This window comes from Callospermophilus lateralis, chromosome 5, assembly GCF_048772815.1.
Source record: "Callospermophilus lateralis isolate mCalLat2 chromosome 5, mCalLat2.hap1, whole genome shotgun sequence".
In the NCBI taxonomy this organism is placed as follows: domain Eukaryota; kingdom Metazoa; phylum Chordata; class Mammalia; order Rodentia; family Sciuridae; genus Callospermophilus; species Callospermophilus lateralis.
In genome coordinates this window covers 143,211,660-143,226,127 of record NC_135309.1, presented here as the reverse complement: position 1 = coordinate 143,226,127, position 14,468 = coordinate 143,211,660, and the positions used below count along the sequence as shown (strand labels likewise).

The 14,468-nt window shown below is 33.1% G+C and overlaps 1 protein-coding gene across 4 annotated transcripts in view; it reads left to right on the top strand.

Annotated features, from left to right (window-relative positions):
* Zfr (zinc finger RNA binding protein) overlaps positions 1-14,468 on the top strand; it is a 75,355-nt gene that overhangs the window by 52,300 nt on the left and 8,587 nt on the right. For 3 of the 4 annotated variants that reach the window (XM_076857346.1, XM_076857345.1, XM_076857347.1), the window contains 2 exons: positions 1,364-1,461; positions 2,324-2,419. In XM_076857346.1, coding sequence (XP_076713461.1) covers positions 1,364-1,461; positions 2,324-2,419 — 194 coding nt within the window. Of the gene's footprint in view, positions 1-1,363; positions 1,462-2,323; positions 2,420-14,468 lie in introns of those variants that run through there. The other variant, XM_076857348.1, reaches the window with a different exon arrangement.

The following is a 14,468-nucleotide window of genomic DNA, read 5'->3' as shown; positions in this document are numbered from 1 at the left end:
TCTTTTTAGCACCAAATCCCTCCTTCATTGCCCATTCTCAAAATACTACATAATTTTCCTTGATTATCTATAAGACTTCCTTTTTATAGGTCTTCTAAAAATTTTGTATCTGATTATTTGAGGAATAATAACTGAGAAAGGAAAACCCAAATGGGATGAAATTCTTCATCAATTTTTTAATATACTTCTTTATATGTCATCTGCTTAGAATGAGGACAAGCTGTCTTTTTTAAGATTTCTTAATACTCATGATAAGATATACATTGAAGTAATTTGCATCCTTACCTTTTTTTTGTTTTATCTTCTGTTTCTTCTTTTGTCCCCAATATTCATTTGGGGTTCTCAATGAATTATATCCTGAGTGCCTCGGGATTTTGGTATTCTTTGACCAAAGGACTGCTGTAATTAACTGATAAAATAGAAAATGTACTATAAAGTCACTGGAAACTGTGAATTAGATTTAAAAAGTTACTATTTGCTTGCTGATAGTTTGATTTGCATATTTGATATATCATGTACATTTTATAGATTTGTTTAGATGAATATATGGTTGGTCCTTTGACTGCTTATGTGAGTGACTTTTTTTAGTTTAAAGTTAACTTCTTGTCCTGGTTTAGTTTCATATTTTCTCCACAAGTTTTATGTACATCATTTATGTTTTAACCAAGTTGAAAGATCCCTATATATTATTTATCATCAAAACATTCATTCATCTTATTCCACCTTCTCTGTTCTTAATTCCATTTAACCATGCTAGTTTCTGTTACCCATTTCTGCTTTACCCATTGCTTCTCTAGTTACTCTTTGGATTACATTTTGTGAAAACTTTAAATTTTAAGGGGCATTTCATATTCTAAAATCCTCTTGAGGAAGAAAATCATTGATCTCTTAGAGAAATGCCTGTTTAGGGGCCCCCTATATTCTATTGATCATTTCATATTTATCATCAGTTCTTTGCTATAATTAGCCTCAGAATAATCTTTGATCACTTAGAATACTCAACAAACTCAGTAGTTAATTGTACATTCTCATTTATTAAGGTGGATTTTTGTGTTCCCTTTGTCTTGTCATCTTTGTGCTGGTGCGCTGTGTCCAGGAATCTTTCCTTTGGATTTCATTTGGGTGGGTAGGGTTTATTTTTCCAGAAAATATTATATTATTAAATTAAGAGTTAAACTTAATTTCTCCTTTTATTCTTAAAATTGAATTATGTAAATTTGTTGAAAATAACTCCCTGGGTGTGTTAAAGTGCTAACAAACTTCAAATGGCTCATGTGACACTGATGCTACTTTAAGGAAGTGTCTTGCTCACCTGGTCAAACACCCATTCCTCACTGCATTTTGCCAATTCAATCCATTTTAGATGTAACCTCGGGTATGGTGAAAGACCCACCGGACGTCTTGGACAGGCAAAAATGCCTTGACGCTCTGGCTGCTCTACGCCACGCTAAGTGGTTCCAGGTTCGGAACATCATTTTACTTTTTTCTTGTAGCCTTATGAGAGAGTCGTTCAGTACACATGTTTAACTGTGCTTAAACATTTCAAAAGATTGCCCAAGCAATATTATTTTAAATTAAATCTCAGAAAATATGTTAACATAGAAAGCTGGGTGTGAAGATTCTGCATATTGCAGTTACTATTAATTTGACAATAAACTTTCGTTTTGGGGGTGTTTTGTAGTTTGGGTTTTTCTTTTTTCTTTTTAGTGGCTATATTTAAACTTGACTTGTTTAGGAACATGACATGTTTGTATATGTATTATATTCCATAAGGCTGCAGATTAACTTTGCTTTAAATAATGGAATATGTGTTTAAAGCTTTGTGTATAGTTTTTTAAGATTTTTCCCCCCTCTTTCTCTAAGTTAATAAGTGTAGGGAGTGAAAGGTGAGGAAGCAGCTGTTTGGTTTAGTGACTTTGCAGTCATGCAAAGGCACAGCAAGGAAACCAAACAGATTTCCTTAGCCTTTCAGTCCCTAGACAAACTTTTTAGCTCTTCACTATTTCTTTTATTTCTAATGTAGGCAGATTTTTTATTTTAAGTTTACTGTTTTAAATGAATATAGGTCAAGGTTCACAGGGGATCAAGAAATTTTATTCTTGTATAATCTGTTTACTTTGACCTAAATACCAACTTTTATATACTAACCCTGGCATAAAATACTGCTGTAAATGGCAGCTCATTGAATCCAACTTTTAAGTGTGGTTATTTTTTGTTTTTATCTGAGCTTCCATTGAACAGTGGTATTTTAATTTTTTTTTCATCAAGGGATATTTTCAGTATTTCTAAGTTTAATCCAGTTGGTTTTTGTATTGCCCTCAAGGCTAGAGCTAACGGTCTGCAGTCCTGTGTGATTATCATACGTATTCTCCGAGACCTCTGTCAGCGAGTTCCAACGTGGTCTGATTTTCCCAGCTGGGTAAGTAGTATATAACTGCATGGTGTAAAAAAACAGACATTCAGGAAATATGTCTGCAGTTACTTTTACCCTTAAGCGTCTATTTAGTTATCAGTCTTATTTTTATTTATAAAATACAGGGTTTTATTGTTTATTTTTGTGTGTGTTTTGGCACTGGGGATTGAATTCAGGATCACTCAACAACTGAGCCACATCCCTAGACCTATTTTGTATTTTGTTTATTTAGAGACAGGGTCTCACTGGGTTGCTTAGCACCTCCTGGTTGCTGAGGCTGGCTTTGAATTCTTCATCCTCCTGCCTCAGCCTCCCAAGCCACTGGGATTATAGCTGTGCACCACCATGTCCAGTGTTTTGTTGTTTTTTTGTTAATTTTTTGTTTGTTGTCTTTTGATGGGAAATGCTGGGCATCTTAGCATGTTTGATTTTTCTCAGAAGTTAATAAAGAATTATGTGTCATACTTATTTTGTATTTTTTCTTTGCTCTTTTTTTCCTCTTCCCAGTGGTTTTTTTTTATATTAACAGCAGTAATTAGTTGGATTTTACACATATAGGTATATTTAAAAGTCTGAAAATGAGCTGTTAAGCCTCCTGTGCAGAATTCTGTTCATATGTTTTTAAAATAATGTATAAAATTGAAAATTTCAAAAATTCAATAATTTAGAATGGTTAAAAATAAGTATTGAAAGCCTCCTTATTTAAAGGGCATACCATATATTTGATTTCAGTCAAGCCTTTTGTTTTTTTTGGGGTGGCAGGTATTGCTGGGGAATTGAACCCAGGGCCTTGCATATCTTAGGCTATTCCATAGCCCCTGTGTTTCTGGTTTTTTTTTTTTTTTTTTAACTTATAAATAACTGTACTGTTATATACTATTTACATCTTTCTTAACAAAATAGATATTTTTGAAAAGCACCCCATTCTCTGTATTAACTATGTAGTATTCCCTTGTGCTGTACTTTATTTAGTATTCATTTGATAGACATTGGAGGTTTTTGCAGACTTCAGCTTTAAGTCCTCATTTTATATATTATTTTCAAGTTTTTGAAGGTAGAATAAATTGCTACAGCTGAAATTCCAAGATCAAAGAACATGTTCTAATTGTTCATCACAAAGTTGGATCATTTAAAATTTCAAAATATTCTGGGATATCATTGTACTTTTCTTTTTGTACTGAGACTTGAATCCAGGGTCATTTAATGACTGAGGCACATCCCATCCCTAACCTAAAACTTTTAGTTTTTATTTTGATAGAGGGTCTTGCTAAGTTGCTTAGGGCCTCAGCCTCCTGAGCCACTGGGATTATAGGCGTGCATCTCCGCCCCCAGCTCATCATACTTCTTAATGCTTAACAATATATAATAGACAAAATAAGCCATCTCATTTTTCATTTGTTTCTTTTCTTTCTTTTTTTGGTACTAGAAATTGAACCAAAGGATGCTTTCCCAGTTTTTTATTTTATTTTGAGACACGATCTCACTAAATTACTGAGACTGACCCTAGACTTAACTTTTTCCACAATAAGAAATTGGCCTTTGTCTCTGTTAAATGATATTTTCCAGTTTCTCAGGTGCTCTTCAGTTCATAATTCTTGCTATATAAAAGTCTTCTAAATTTTTATAAATTCTGCTGGGTGTGGTGGCACATATGTGTACTCCCTGCATGTTTAGTGGGAGGAAGGGATGGTTAGGATAAAGATTTGTAATGTTTGGTCTGGGGCTATAGCCCAGTGGCGGAGCGCTAGCCTGGCATGTGTGAGGCACTGGGTTTGATCCTTAGCACCACATAAATAAATAAAATAAAGGCATTCTGTCCATCTACAACTACAAAAAAAAAAAAATTTAAAATGATTTTAAAAAAGACTTATCATGTTTAATTTTTACCAGGAAAAAAAACTAAGTATTACTTGTTTAGTTAAAAATTAACTTAAAAACTAGAAATTGATCAAAGATGAATCCAGCTATGTACTTTTGTAGACAGATTGCTAAATTAGTTCTATATTTGAATGGCTCACTAGGTCTTTATTGAGGTGGCTTTTCATTTCTTGACTGACTGCATTTTATCATCAAACAATTCTTAACAAAAAGTATGCTTTAAATTTCTTACATATTTGAGATTCTGCCAGTCACCATTATTTCAATGAGGAATACTTGGTTAGGTTACAGTTTTTCCCTCTCCATTTGTAATTGTTGCTCCATTATCTTCTGACATTTAGTATTACTAAATCTAAATCCCAGTTAAGTTTTTTTTTGCCCTTTATCTGATGCATGAGTTTATTTAAAATTGTTTCCTTTATCCTGGAATTTGAGTAACTTAACCACGTTTGTCTGAAAATCTTGTTCTTATTATCCGTGTTTCTTTAAAATGTTTGTGTTTTCTTGCCTCTTACTTTTTACTTTTCTTATAGCTAAAGGTGAAGAATAATTTTGTTATGTTTGATCAATATGCTTATTTTAGGAACACGGATTGTCCTATTGTTTGGTTGCCTTTGTCTAACATATCTACTGTTTTTTTCAATTGTTTAGTCTCTGTCTTCTTTCTTTCTTCTTGTATCCCCAGTGATTATCTCCTTGGCAACAACTTAGTTTTCAGCTATGTCCTATTTTTTGCTTAGTTCTCTAAGTTATTTTGTATTTCAGTTTGCTTTATTAGCCCTATAATTTTAAAAACCTCTTAATTTTAAGTGCCTTCAATTACACATCATACTCTAGAACTCAAATGTTAGAATTTACTTTCATTCCCATAAATTAAGATTCATTCAGAACAGATTTTAATGGACTTCAAATTTTATAGCAGATTTTGACTCACAGAAAAATTCAGTGAAAAATATTGAGTTCCCACATATTCTTTATCACTACACATGCACCGCCTCTCCTACCATCAACATCCTGCTCAACAACAATTGAACTACTTTGACATGTCCTTATCATCTAAAGTATATAAAGAATAGATTTTTCATCTCTTATTTTCCGTATTATAGGGCACAAAAGTACAAAATATCATGCAAATCTATTCCACTTTTTTTAAATGTGTTTTTTTATTCTTAGTTGATGCTTGTGGGGTAAAATGTGACATCTCAGTACATTTATGTAATGTGTAATGATCATATCAGAGAAATTGGCATGTTCATCACTTCAAACATCATTTTTTAATTCTAAGAACATTCAAAACCCTCTCTTTGCTAATTTGAAATATACATTTAGGACTAGTAATAAAGCTAAGTGGGATAGAATGATTATAGCATGTGTGAGGTCATGGATTCTATCCTCAGCACCACCAAAAGAAAAAGAAGCATATAATTAATTGCTGTCAACCATAATTACCCCACTGTGTTATAGAACACGAGAAGGTATTCTGCCTATCCTGTTGGCTCCCCTGTACCCATTAACAATCCTATGTTCATTTTACTTTACTCTCCTGTACTCCCTTCCCAGGCTCTGATAATTGCTCTTGTACTTCGTACTTTATGAGATCAACTTTTTTAAGTTATAGATGGACACAATACATTTATTTATTTGTTTATTTGTTTATTTATTTATTTTTATGTGATGCTGAGGATTCAACCCAAGGCCTCATGTGTGCTAGGCACGTGCTCTACCACTGAACTATAACCCCATCCCCCTGAGATCAACTTTTTAATTTCCACATATAAGTGAGAACATGCAATATTAATCTTTCTCAAAAGCCTGGTGTACCTAGCAGCTTGGGAAGCTGACACAGGAAATCATGAGTTCAAAGCTAGCCTCAGCAACTTAGTGAGGCCCTAAGCAATTCAGCGAGACCCTGTCTCTAAATAAAATATTTAAAAGGGCTGGAGATGTGGCTCAGTGCTTAACCACCCCTCAGTTCAATCCCCAAAAAAAGGCCTGAGGTATTTTACTTAAAATAATACTCTCTATTTCTATTCATGTTGCTGCAAATGTCAGAATTACATTCTTTTTCATGACTGAATAACATTCTGTTGTGTTTGTATGCCTTATTTTTTTTTTATTCAGTTATCTGTTGACAAATATTGTTTTTTTTTGTTTGTTTTTGGTACTGGGCATTGAACCCAGGGGCACTTAACCCCTGAGCCACATTCCCAGTCCTTTTTATTCTGGGATAGGGTTTCACTAAATTGCTTAGGTCCTTGCTAAGTTGCTGAGGCTGATCTTGAACTTGGAATCATCCTGTCTCTGCCTCCAAGCTAATGGGATTATAGGCATGTCTACTATGCCCAGATCAAGAATGTTTTTAATATTTCTTGTTTTTCTTCCACTGTGCATTATAAGAACTGCTTTTACAAAGGAGTTGGATTTGGCTATATGCACCCTTGCTAACAGACATGGGCTATGCACTCTACTGTATCTGCTTCAGGTTTTAAATCCAAGAGCCTTTTCTCTGGCAAAATCTCCGTTTGTTTCCTGAATCTGATTGCCATATCATTTTAGGAACAACCTCACTCGTGACACCACTGAGGGTGTTTGAAGCCCTTTTGAGAGTTCATAACCATCTTTTTTGGGGTTGGGGGTACTGGGGATTGAACTGAGGAGCACTTGGCCACTGAACCACATACCCAGCCCTATTTTATATTTGATTTAAAGACAGTCTCACTGAATTGCTTAACTCTTCTCTTTTTGCTGAGGCTGGCTTTGAACTCAAGATCCTCCTATCTTGGCCTCCTGAGCCGCAGGTGGGATCACAGGTGTGCATCACCATGCCCAGCCACAACCATCTTAGATGTTATTTTTTTTCCCCTATTTACTTGGTACTCGCTTTGTTTATTTATTTATTTTTATTTTACCTGTATTTTAGCCATGTCTTTTTATTATTGGGCATAATTAGAAGTGAATAAGTATGATTCTTCTACTCTTTCCTGATTTCTACAAAAACTTCAGCACTGCAAATTATGCTCCCTTTTTCCTGCTGAGGTAGAAGGTGATCAGAAGAGGTTTTTCTTTTCAGGAACATTTCTTCTCCTAGAACTACCTGCAGCATAACTCATGCTACCTTTCTACAGCTTGGAGATTATTGATGAAGTCTTTTGGATTTTGTTCACTCAGTCAACCCTATTCCTTCCCCACTTCCCACCCCCCCCACCCCTGTCTGGAGAGCCCAATAAGACCAAGACCTACATGAGAGTTACCCAAACAGGGTAAGCTCTCAGTTTCTTGTAAATGTTCTCCTTCACTGACTAGCCTTTCCTGTATTTGGTTCAAGTTATTGCAGTCTTGGTTACTGGCAGAAGCACATGCACATTATTATATATTTCTTTTCTTTTTTTAAATCTCAGTACTTGTCATTGAACCAGGGGCGCTCTCTTTTCTAAATTTTATGTTGAAACAGTCTCACTAAGTTGCCAAGGCTGACCTCAAACTTGTGATCCTTCTCCTTCAGCCTACTGAGTCACTGGGATTACAGATGTGCACCACTGTACCCAGCTTGTAATTTATTTTTTAATCATAGTCATGTTTGGGGGCCAGAAGATCTTGGGATTTGGCTCTTGTGTGTTGTCATTTTAATAACCTTTCTTCTTGATTTTCATAAAAGAAATTGGAGGTTCTTAATTTTAATTTTATATAGCATTCTGATTACTTACTTGGAACAAATAAATAATAATGCTTGCTTTTATGGATTTTCACATACATTGCAATAGTATTGAAAATGGTATTCTACCTTCAAATTAGTTCTTTTGTTCTGAATTTGTCATGATGAAGTGCAAAAAAATTCAGTGGAGTTCTTTTGTAAGGTTGGTCTGACATCAGAATTGCTATATAGTATCCATAGCTTCTTTAGTATGGTATACATGCTGTAAATTATGAATGGTGCGTAGTTGAATTTCTAAAAATATATATCTTATTGCTGAATAGTGTATTTGGATGATAAATAGTTCACACGGATAATAATCTGTTGTAGTAATAAATGAATCTCCAAAGCATTGTTTAAAGTGCAAGAAGCCGGGCTGGGGTTGTGGCTCAGTGGTAGAGTGCTTGCCTAGCAATAAAAATAAAAAATAAAGATATTTTGTCCAACTAAAAAAATAAATGTTTTAAAAAAATGTGCAAGAAGCCAGGCACAAAAAGTCATATTGTTTCCATTTGTATGAAATAATGAGAATTAAAAATTTCATACAAGGAATGTGTATCTTTATGGACTAGGGAAAGACTGCTTAAGGGGTAAGGAGTTTACTTGGGTGTGTTGGAAATCTTTTAGAACTAAGTAGAGGTGATGATTGCACAACATAGTGAATAAAATACTAGTTGTTCACTTTTTAAAATAGTTAACTTTACATTTCATAAATTTGACCTGAGCTTTTCAAGTTCTCTCAGATTGTGGGGAGAACTGTTCTAATAATACTTACTGCTCACATAATAATTGAAATACGTAATTTAACATTACTTTTCACATATTTTTTTCTTCAGTGTGTTTGTAAGTAATTTAGATATTAGTGCTGATAGCAAGAGAGTTCTTGTCTATCGCTGATGGAATTAATGAAAAAAAATTAAATGATAGTATATTGATAACTCCAGGCAAAGAACTAACATTATGTTTGCTTACAAAAGAATCAGCAGCTTGTACAGGAGTATCATCTCATTTACTTTAACTTAAAAAAGGGTAATAACTCAGCATTTAGCTAAAAGTAAACTTTCCCCCCAAAGTCATAACAGTTTAAAACTTTTGTAGATTGCAGCACTTTGAAGTAAGTTGTTCTGCATAAGTTATGTTACAAAAATACAACTTCCTGTGATTGGACTTAAAAAATGGAAATCTGTCACTCATGCATTAGTATTAATCTATGTCAACTAGAATATATAATTGGCTGTTGTATATAGAATTGTTCATAATGGATCTATAGAATCCTTTTTTAATAGCATAAATATAATCTGTAAAATTTGAATAATAGTTATATCTACCTCCAGAAGGTGGTTTTAATGGTAAAAACTAGTCAACGTATATAAAAACTGAGACCAGTGGTTACTGCAGGATAAGTGCTAAGTAAATAGTAACTAAAATGGTGAACAGGATACCTGCTACTACTATTATTTAATCAGAACTAATGCTAGAGATTTCTTCTAGTCACAGATGAGTATTTTTTGTGCTTTTGTTAAGTGTAACATACTGACTTTCCTGGTTTAATTAATATGTGCCATTTAAGACTTTGATAGAGCTTTCTGGTTGTGTGCTAAAAATGGTTTTATTGCTTTATACTCCCACTAATGAAAGTGCCTGTTTTACTACAGTCTCTTCAAGTGTATATGTGTGTGTGTGGTTTTGTGTTTTTTTTTAACATGACTTTTTTTTTTTAACCTCTACCAGAACTAGGAATTAATGTCTAAGGAAAGGTTTGAAAAAGTTGGTTTTGACTTAGAAGAATTTAGGTGATAGCTTTATTACCTACAATAGTCTTAGACAAACTGCTTAATATCTTTTAAGGTATCTTTTTTTATATCTTTAAAATTGTGGTATAATAGGATCTATGAGAATTAAATGAAATCATGTATTTATAGTGCTTAGCACTTCATGAATACTTGCCTGTAATCACAACAACTCTAGAGGCTGAGGCAAGAGAATCCGAAGTTCAAGACTAGCTTCAGCAACTTTGTGAGGCCCTAAGCAATTTATCAAGACCTTGCCTCAAAATAAAAGGGGCTGGGGGTGTGGCTCAGTGGTTAAGTGCCCATGGGTTAAGTGCCCCTGGTACCAAAAAAATACTAATAATTAAATACAAGCAAATATTACAATCATAGATTATTTTTATTTTTAGTAGTAGATGAACACAATGCCTTTTTTTTTAAATTTATTTCTGTGTGGTACTGAGGTACAACCCCAGCCCCACATGTCATGTCTTAACATACCTAAATTTATAATTGATTAATTTTCCCACAACTTTCTCTAGAAGTACACTGTGAAAATCTGAGACATTTTTGAAAAGTTGCATATTTTATAATATTTTGAGGGGGTGGATACTAGGGATTGAACTCAGGCACTCGACCATTAAGCAACATCAGCCCTATTTTGTATTTTATTAGAGACAGGGTCTCAATTTCTTTCATCACTGAGTTGTCAGTGCTATTCTCACATTCTTTGTAAATTTTTTTTATTAGTGAATATTCATATATACATAAAAATGTAATTTTATCAATTTTACTCCTCAGTTCCTCCTCCCATTTCATCCCTATTCTCTACCCTAATGGTTTCCCTTCTTCCATGGCATCACCTTTTTTTCCCCTGTTTTTTTCCCCTCTAGCTTCCACACACATGAGAGAAAATATGTAATGCTTTTTTCTTTTAATTTATTTTGCTAAAAATTTATCGTCTCCAGTTTTTATCCTGCAAATATTGATTTCATTTTTCTTTATAGTTAAAACTCCATTGTACATGCATACCACATTTTATCTTTCATCTGTTGATAGACACCTGGGCTGATTCCATAACTAATGTGAATTGTGCTGTGATAAACATGAGTATGAATGTATCTTGAAAATATGCTGAATTTAATTATTTTAGAGAAATATGTAGATCATATAGTAGTTCCAATTTTAGCTTTTTGAGGGACCTCCATACTGATTTCCGTAGTGACTATACTAAGTTACATTCCCACTAACAGTGTATAAATAGTTTCTCTCCCCACCCCACCATCCTTACCAGCATTTATTATTTATATTCTTGATGATTGCCATTATAACAGATTGAGATATAATATCAAGATTTGAATTGCCCTGATGGCAAGAGTTGTTAAACATTTTTTTCAGGTAATTTATTGGCCATTTTTACATCTTTTGAGAAATGTATGTTTAGTTCACTTACCCATTTATTGGCTGGCTTATTTGTTTTATTAGTGTTGAGTTTTTTTATATATATATATATTTTTTTTCTAGATATTAATCCTCTGTAGGAAGGGCAACTGCAAAGATTTTCTTTAATTTTGTAGGTTCTCTCTTCACTGTGTTGTTTCCTTTGCTGTGCTCTTCAATTTGATGCCATCCCATTTATTGATTCTCTTATTTCCTACCTAAGCTGTAAGGTTCCCAATCAGGAATTCTTTGTCTGAGCCTATATGTTGAAATTTCCCGGGTTTTTTTGTTTGTTTGTTTTTTGGGGTTTGTTGTTGTTGTTGTTTTGGGTTTTTGTTGTTGTTGATGTTTTGTTTTGTTTTTCCTAACAATTAGAAAATTTTAGGTCTTACACTTGATTCGTTTCACATTGACTTTTGTGCAAAGTGAGAGGGTTCTAGTTTCATTCTCCTATATATGAATATTTAGTTTCCCATCAGAGATGGCCCTTTCTCCTTTGAATGTTTTTGGCACCTTTATAAAGAATCATATGATTGTGTGGGTTTTTCTCTGTATTCTGTACCATTGATCTACATGTCTATTTTTTAACAAGTACAATGTTGTTTTGTTTCTATGGTTCTGTAGTACAATTTGAAATTAGGTTAGAAATACTCTGTTTCAAAACATTATTTACTATATGCTGGCAATTTATGCTAGTTTAGGAAATTCAAAATAAATATCTACCTTAATCTCATTAAAATAAATATCTACTTTAATAATCTCAGTCTTTTGGACATCTTTAATTTTTTCAGAAATGAGAGATATTCCTTTCACATGTATGGAGTTTTCTAGATGATTGAAGCTTATTCCTTAAAACACTAAAACCTTTAAATGACATTCCTTTAAAAAATGTCCTCACCATCTTTCTATATTCTTCAACTGAATAAACTGAGCTATTTTAATTTTTTTCACTGTGATTTATATTATAAGCATTTATCATTTTCAGTCTCATTTATGCAAGCTATCATTTTTTCACAGCCATTAATGTGTGATTTCTATAAGTTACACCTCTCTTGAAGTGTATTCATAACTTTGGAACTATAGTCTCTCTGTGTCCAACTTTTTACATTTTAGATTTTGAGAAATGGTCTTGAAGTAAATAGTTTTTACCTCTGTTCTCTGTGAGTTTTTTAGTGTATAACTAAACATGGAATCTTTTTTAGCTCCCATATCATTTTAAGGATTTCTTTGTAATAGTTTCATAAAACATATTTTCTTTGGGGACGCGCTGTGGCTCAGTGGTAGAGTGCTTGCCTAGCATGTGTGAGGCACTGGGTTCAATCCCTTGCACCACATAAAAAATAAATAAAGTAAAAGTATTGTGTCCATCTAATTTTTAAAAAAAATATTTTTTTTCTTTGAATTGTTATTTGTGGTTTCACTTATAATTTAAATAAAAGCCATAACATGAATGAAATCTAAGTATTATTCTAAGTGAAAGAAACCAGTCTTAATGTGGTTCCACCTGAATGAAATGTTCAGAGTAGGAAAATCTGAAGAAGTTGAAAATAGGTTGGTGGTTGCCCAGAGTTGAAAAAAAAGGGGAATGGAAAAAAGAACAGTCTTTTGGATATGGGGTTTCTTTATGAAATGATGAAAAGTTTTTGAGAATTAGATGATGATGTTTGGACAATTTGTAAGTATACTAAAAGCCACTGAATTGTACACTTTTACTTTCAAAGGGTGAATATCACTGGGCATGGTAGCATTTGCCTGTAATTCCAGCTACTCCAGAGGTTGAGGCAGGATTGCAAGTTTGAGGCCAGCCTGGAGGACTTAGCAAGATTCTGTCTCAAAATTTAACATACTGGGGATGTAGCTCAGTGGTAGAGTGCACCCCTGGGCTTCCCCAGTACTATACAAAAAAAGTGGATCTTATATGTGAATTAGAAAACAGTTTTTAATATTTTTGAAAACATATTTTTCTAATTAGAGACCCTTCACAACATGTCCCGAGTTGGCTGCTTTTTAATTCTGTATTTTTATTTTTGTCTTCTATTCATTGGTTTAGATTTTGAGTTTCTTAAATGTGATTTTATAGTGATTGTATACTTTGTATTTTCCTCAGATAATAGAAGTTCAGTTATACATCTAATGGAAGTATAGATGATACATGTATTTTGTAAAGAAAAAGTAGAAGTATTTTCAGTAGAATATTGTCCTAATTTGTAGCAGCATCAATCTGTAGGTATGAGAAAACAGTGTATGTGGGACGAAAATAATTTAAGAGTTTTTGTTTTTTGTGTGTGTGGTAAAGGAAGGTTTTAATTAAAAATAAATTAAATCTATTCTTCAATTTTTCTTCATTAAACAAAAATTTTTAAATTAAGCCATAAGTTATAATACAAAATATGTATAACACAATACATATATGTAATAGTTATGTATATGTATGTATGTACATATATAAAGAGAAGCACAATTTTTTTATTATTAGTTGTTCAAAACATTACATAGCTCTTGACATATCATATTTCATACATTTCATTCAAGTGGTTATGAACTCCCATTTTTACCCCGTATATGGATTGTAGAATCACATCGGTTACACATCCACTTTTTTTTAAATGTAAATTTTATATTGTCTTATTACTTTTGGTGTTTTGGTTTGGGGAGATGAGATCTTGCTAGGTTGCCCAGGCTAGCCTTGAATTCCTTGGCTCAGTAGTCCTGCCTCAACCTCCCAAATAATTGGGATTATGAGTACATATTACCAATCCTTTGTTTTTATTTCTTTTTTAAAAAAATATTTTATTTTTTAGTTGTAGTTGGATAATACCTTTATTTTACTTATTTTTATGTGGTATAGAGGATTGAACCCAGGGTCTCACACATGCTAGGTGAGAGCTCTACCGCTGAGCTACAACCCCAGCCCCTATTTTTATTTCTTTATTTGTATTTAATTTTTAAAGTTCTATACTATTATTATAAATTTCTTTTTTTTTTAATTTTTTAAATTTTATTTATTTATTTGGTGCTGGGGATTGAACCCAGGGCCTTGTGCATGCAGGGCAAGCACTCTACCAACTGAGCTATATCCCCAGCCCAAATATCTTTTTATTTTACGTAATTATTTTTATGTGATGCTAAGGATTGAACCCAGGGCCTTGCACGTGTTAGACAAGCGCTCTGCTGCTGCGCCACAACCCCAGTCCCTATAGTATAAATTTCTATTTTCTGTTTTTGTGACTCATTTTATTTTATTTATTTATTTTAAAATATTCTTTAGTTGTCAATG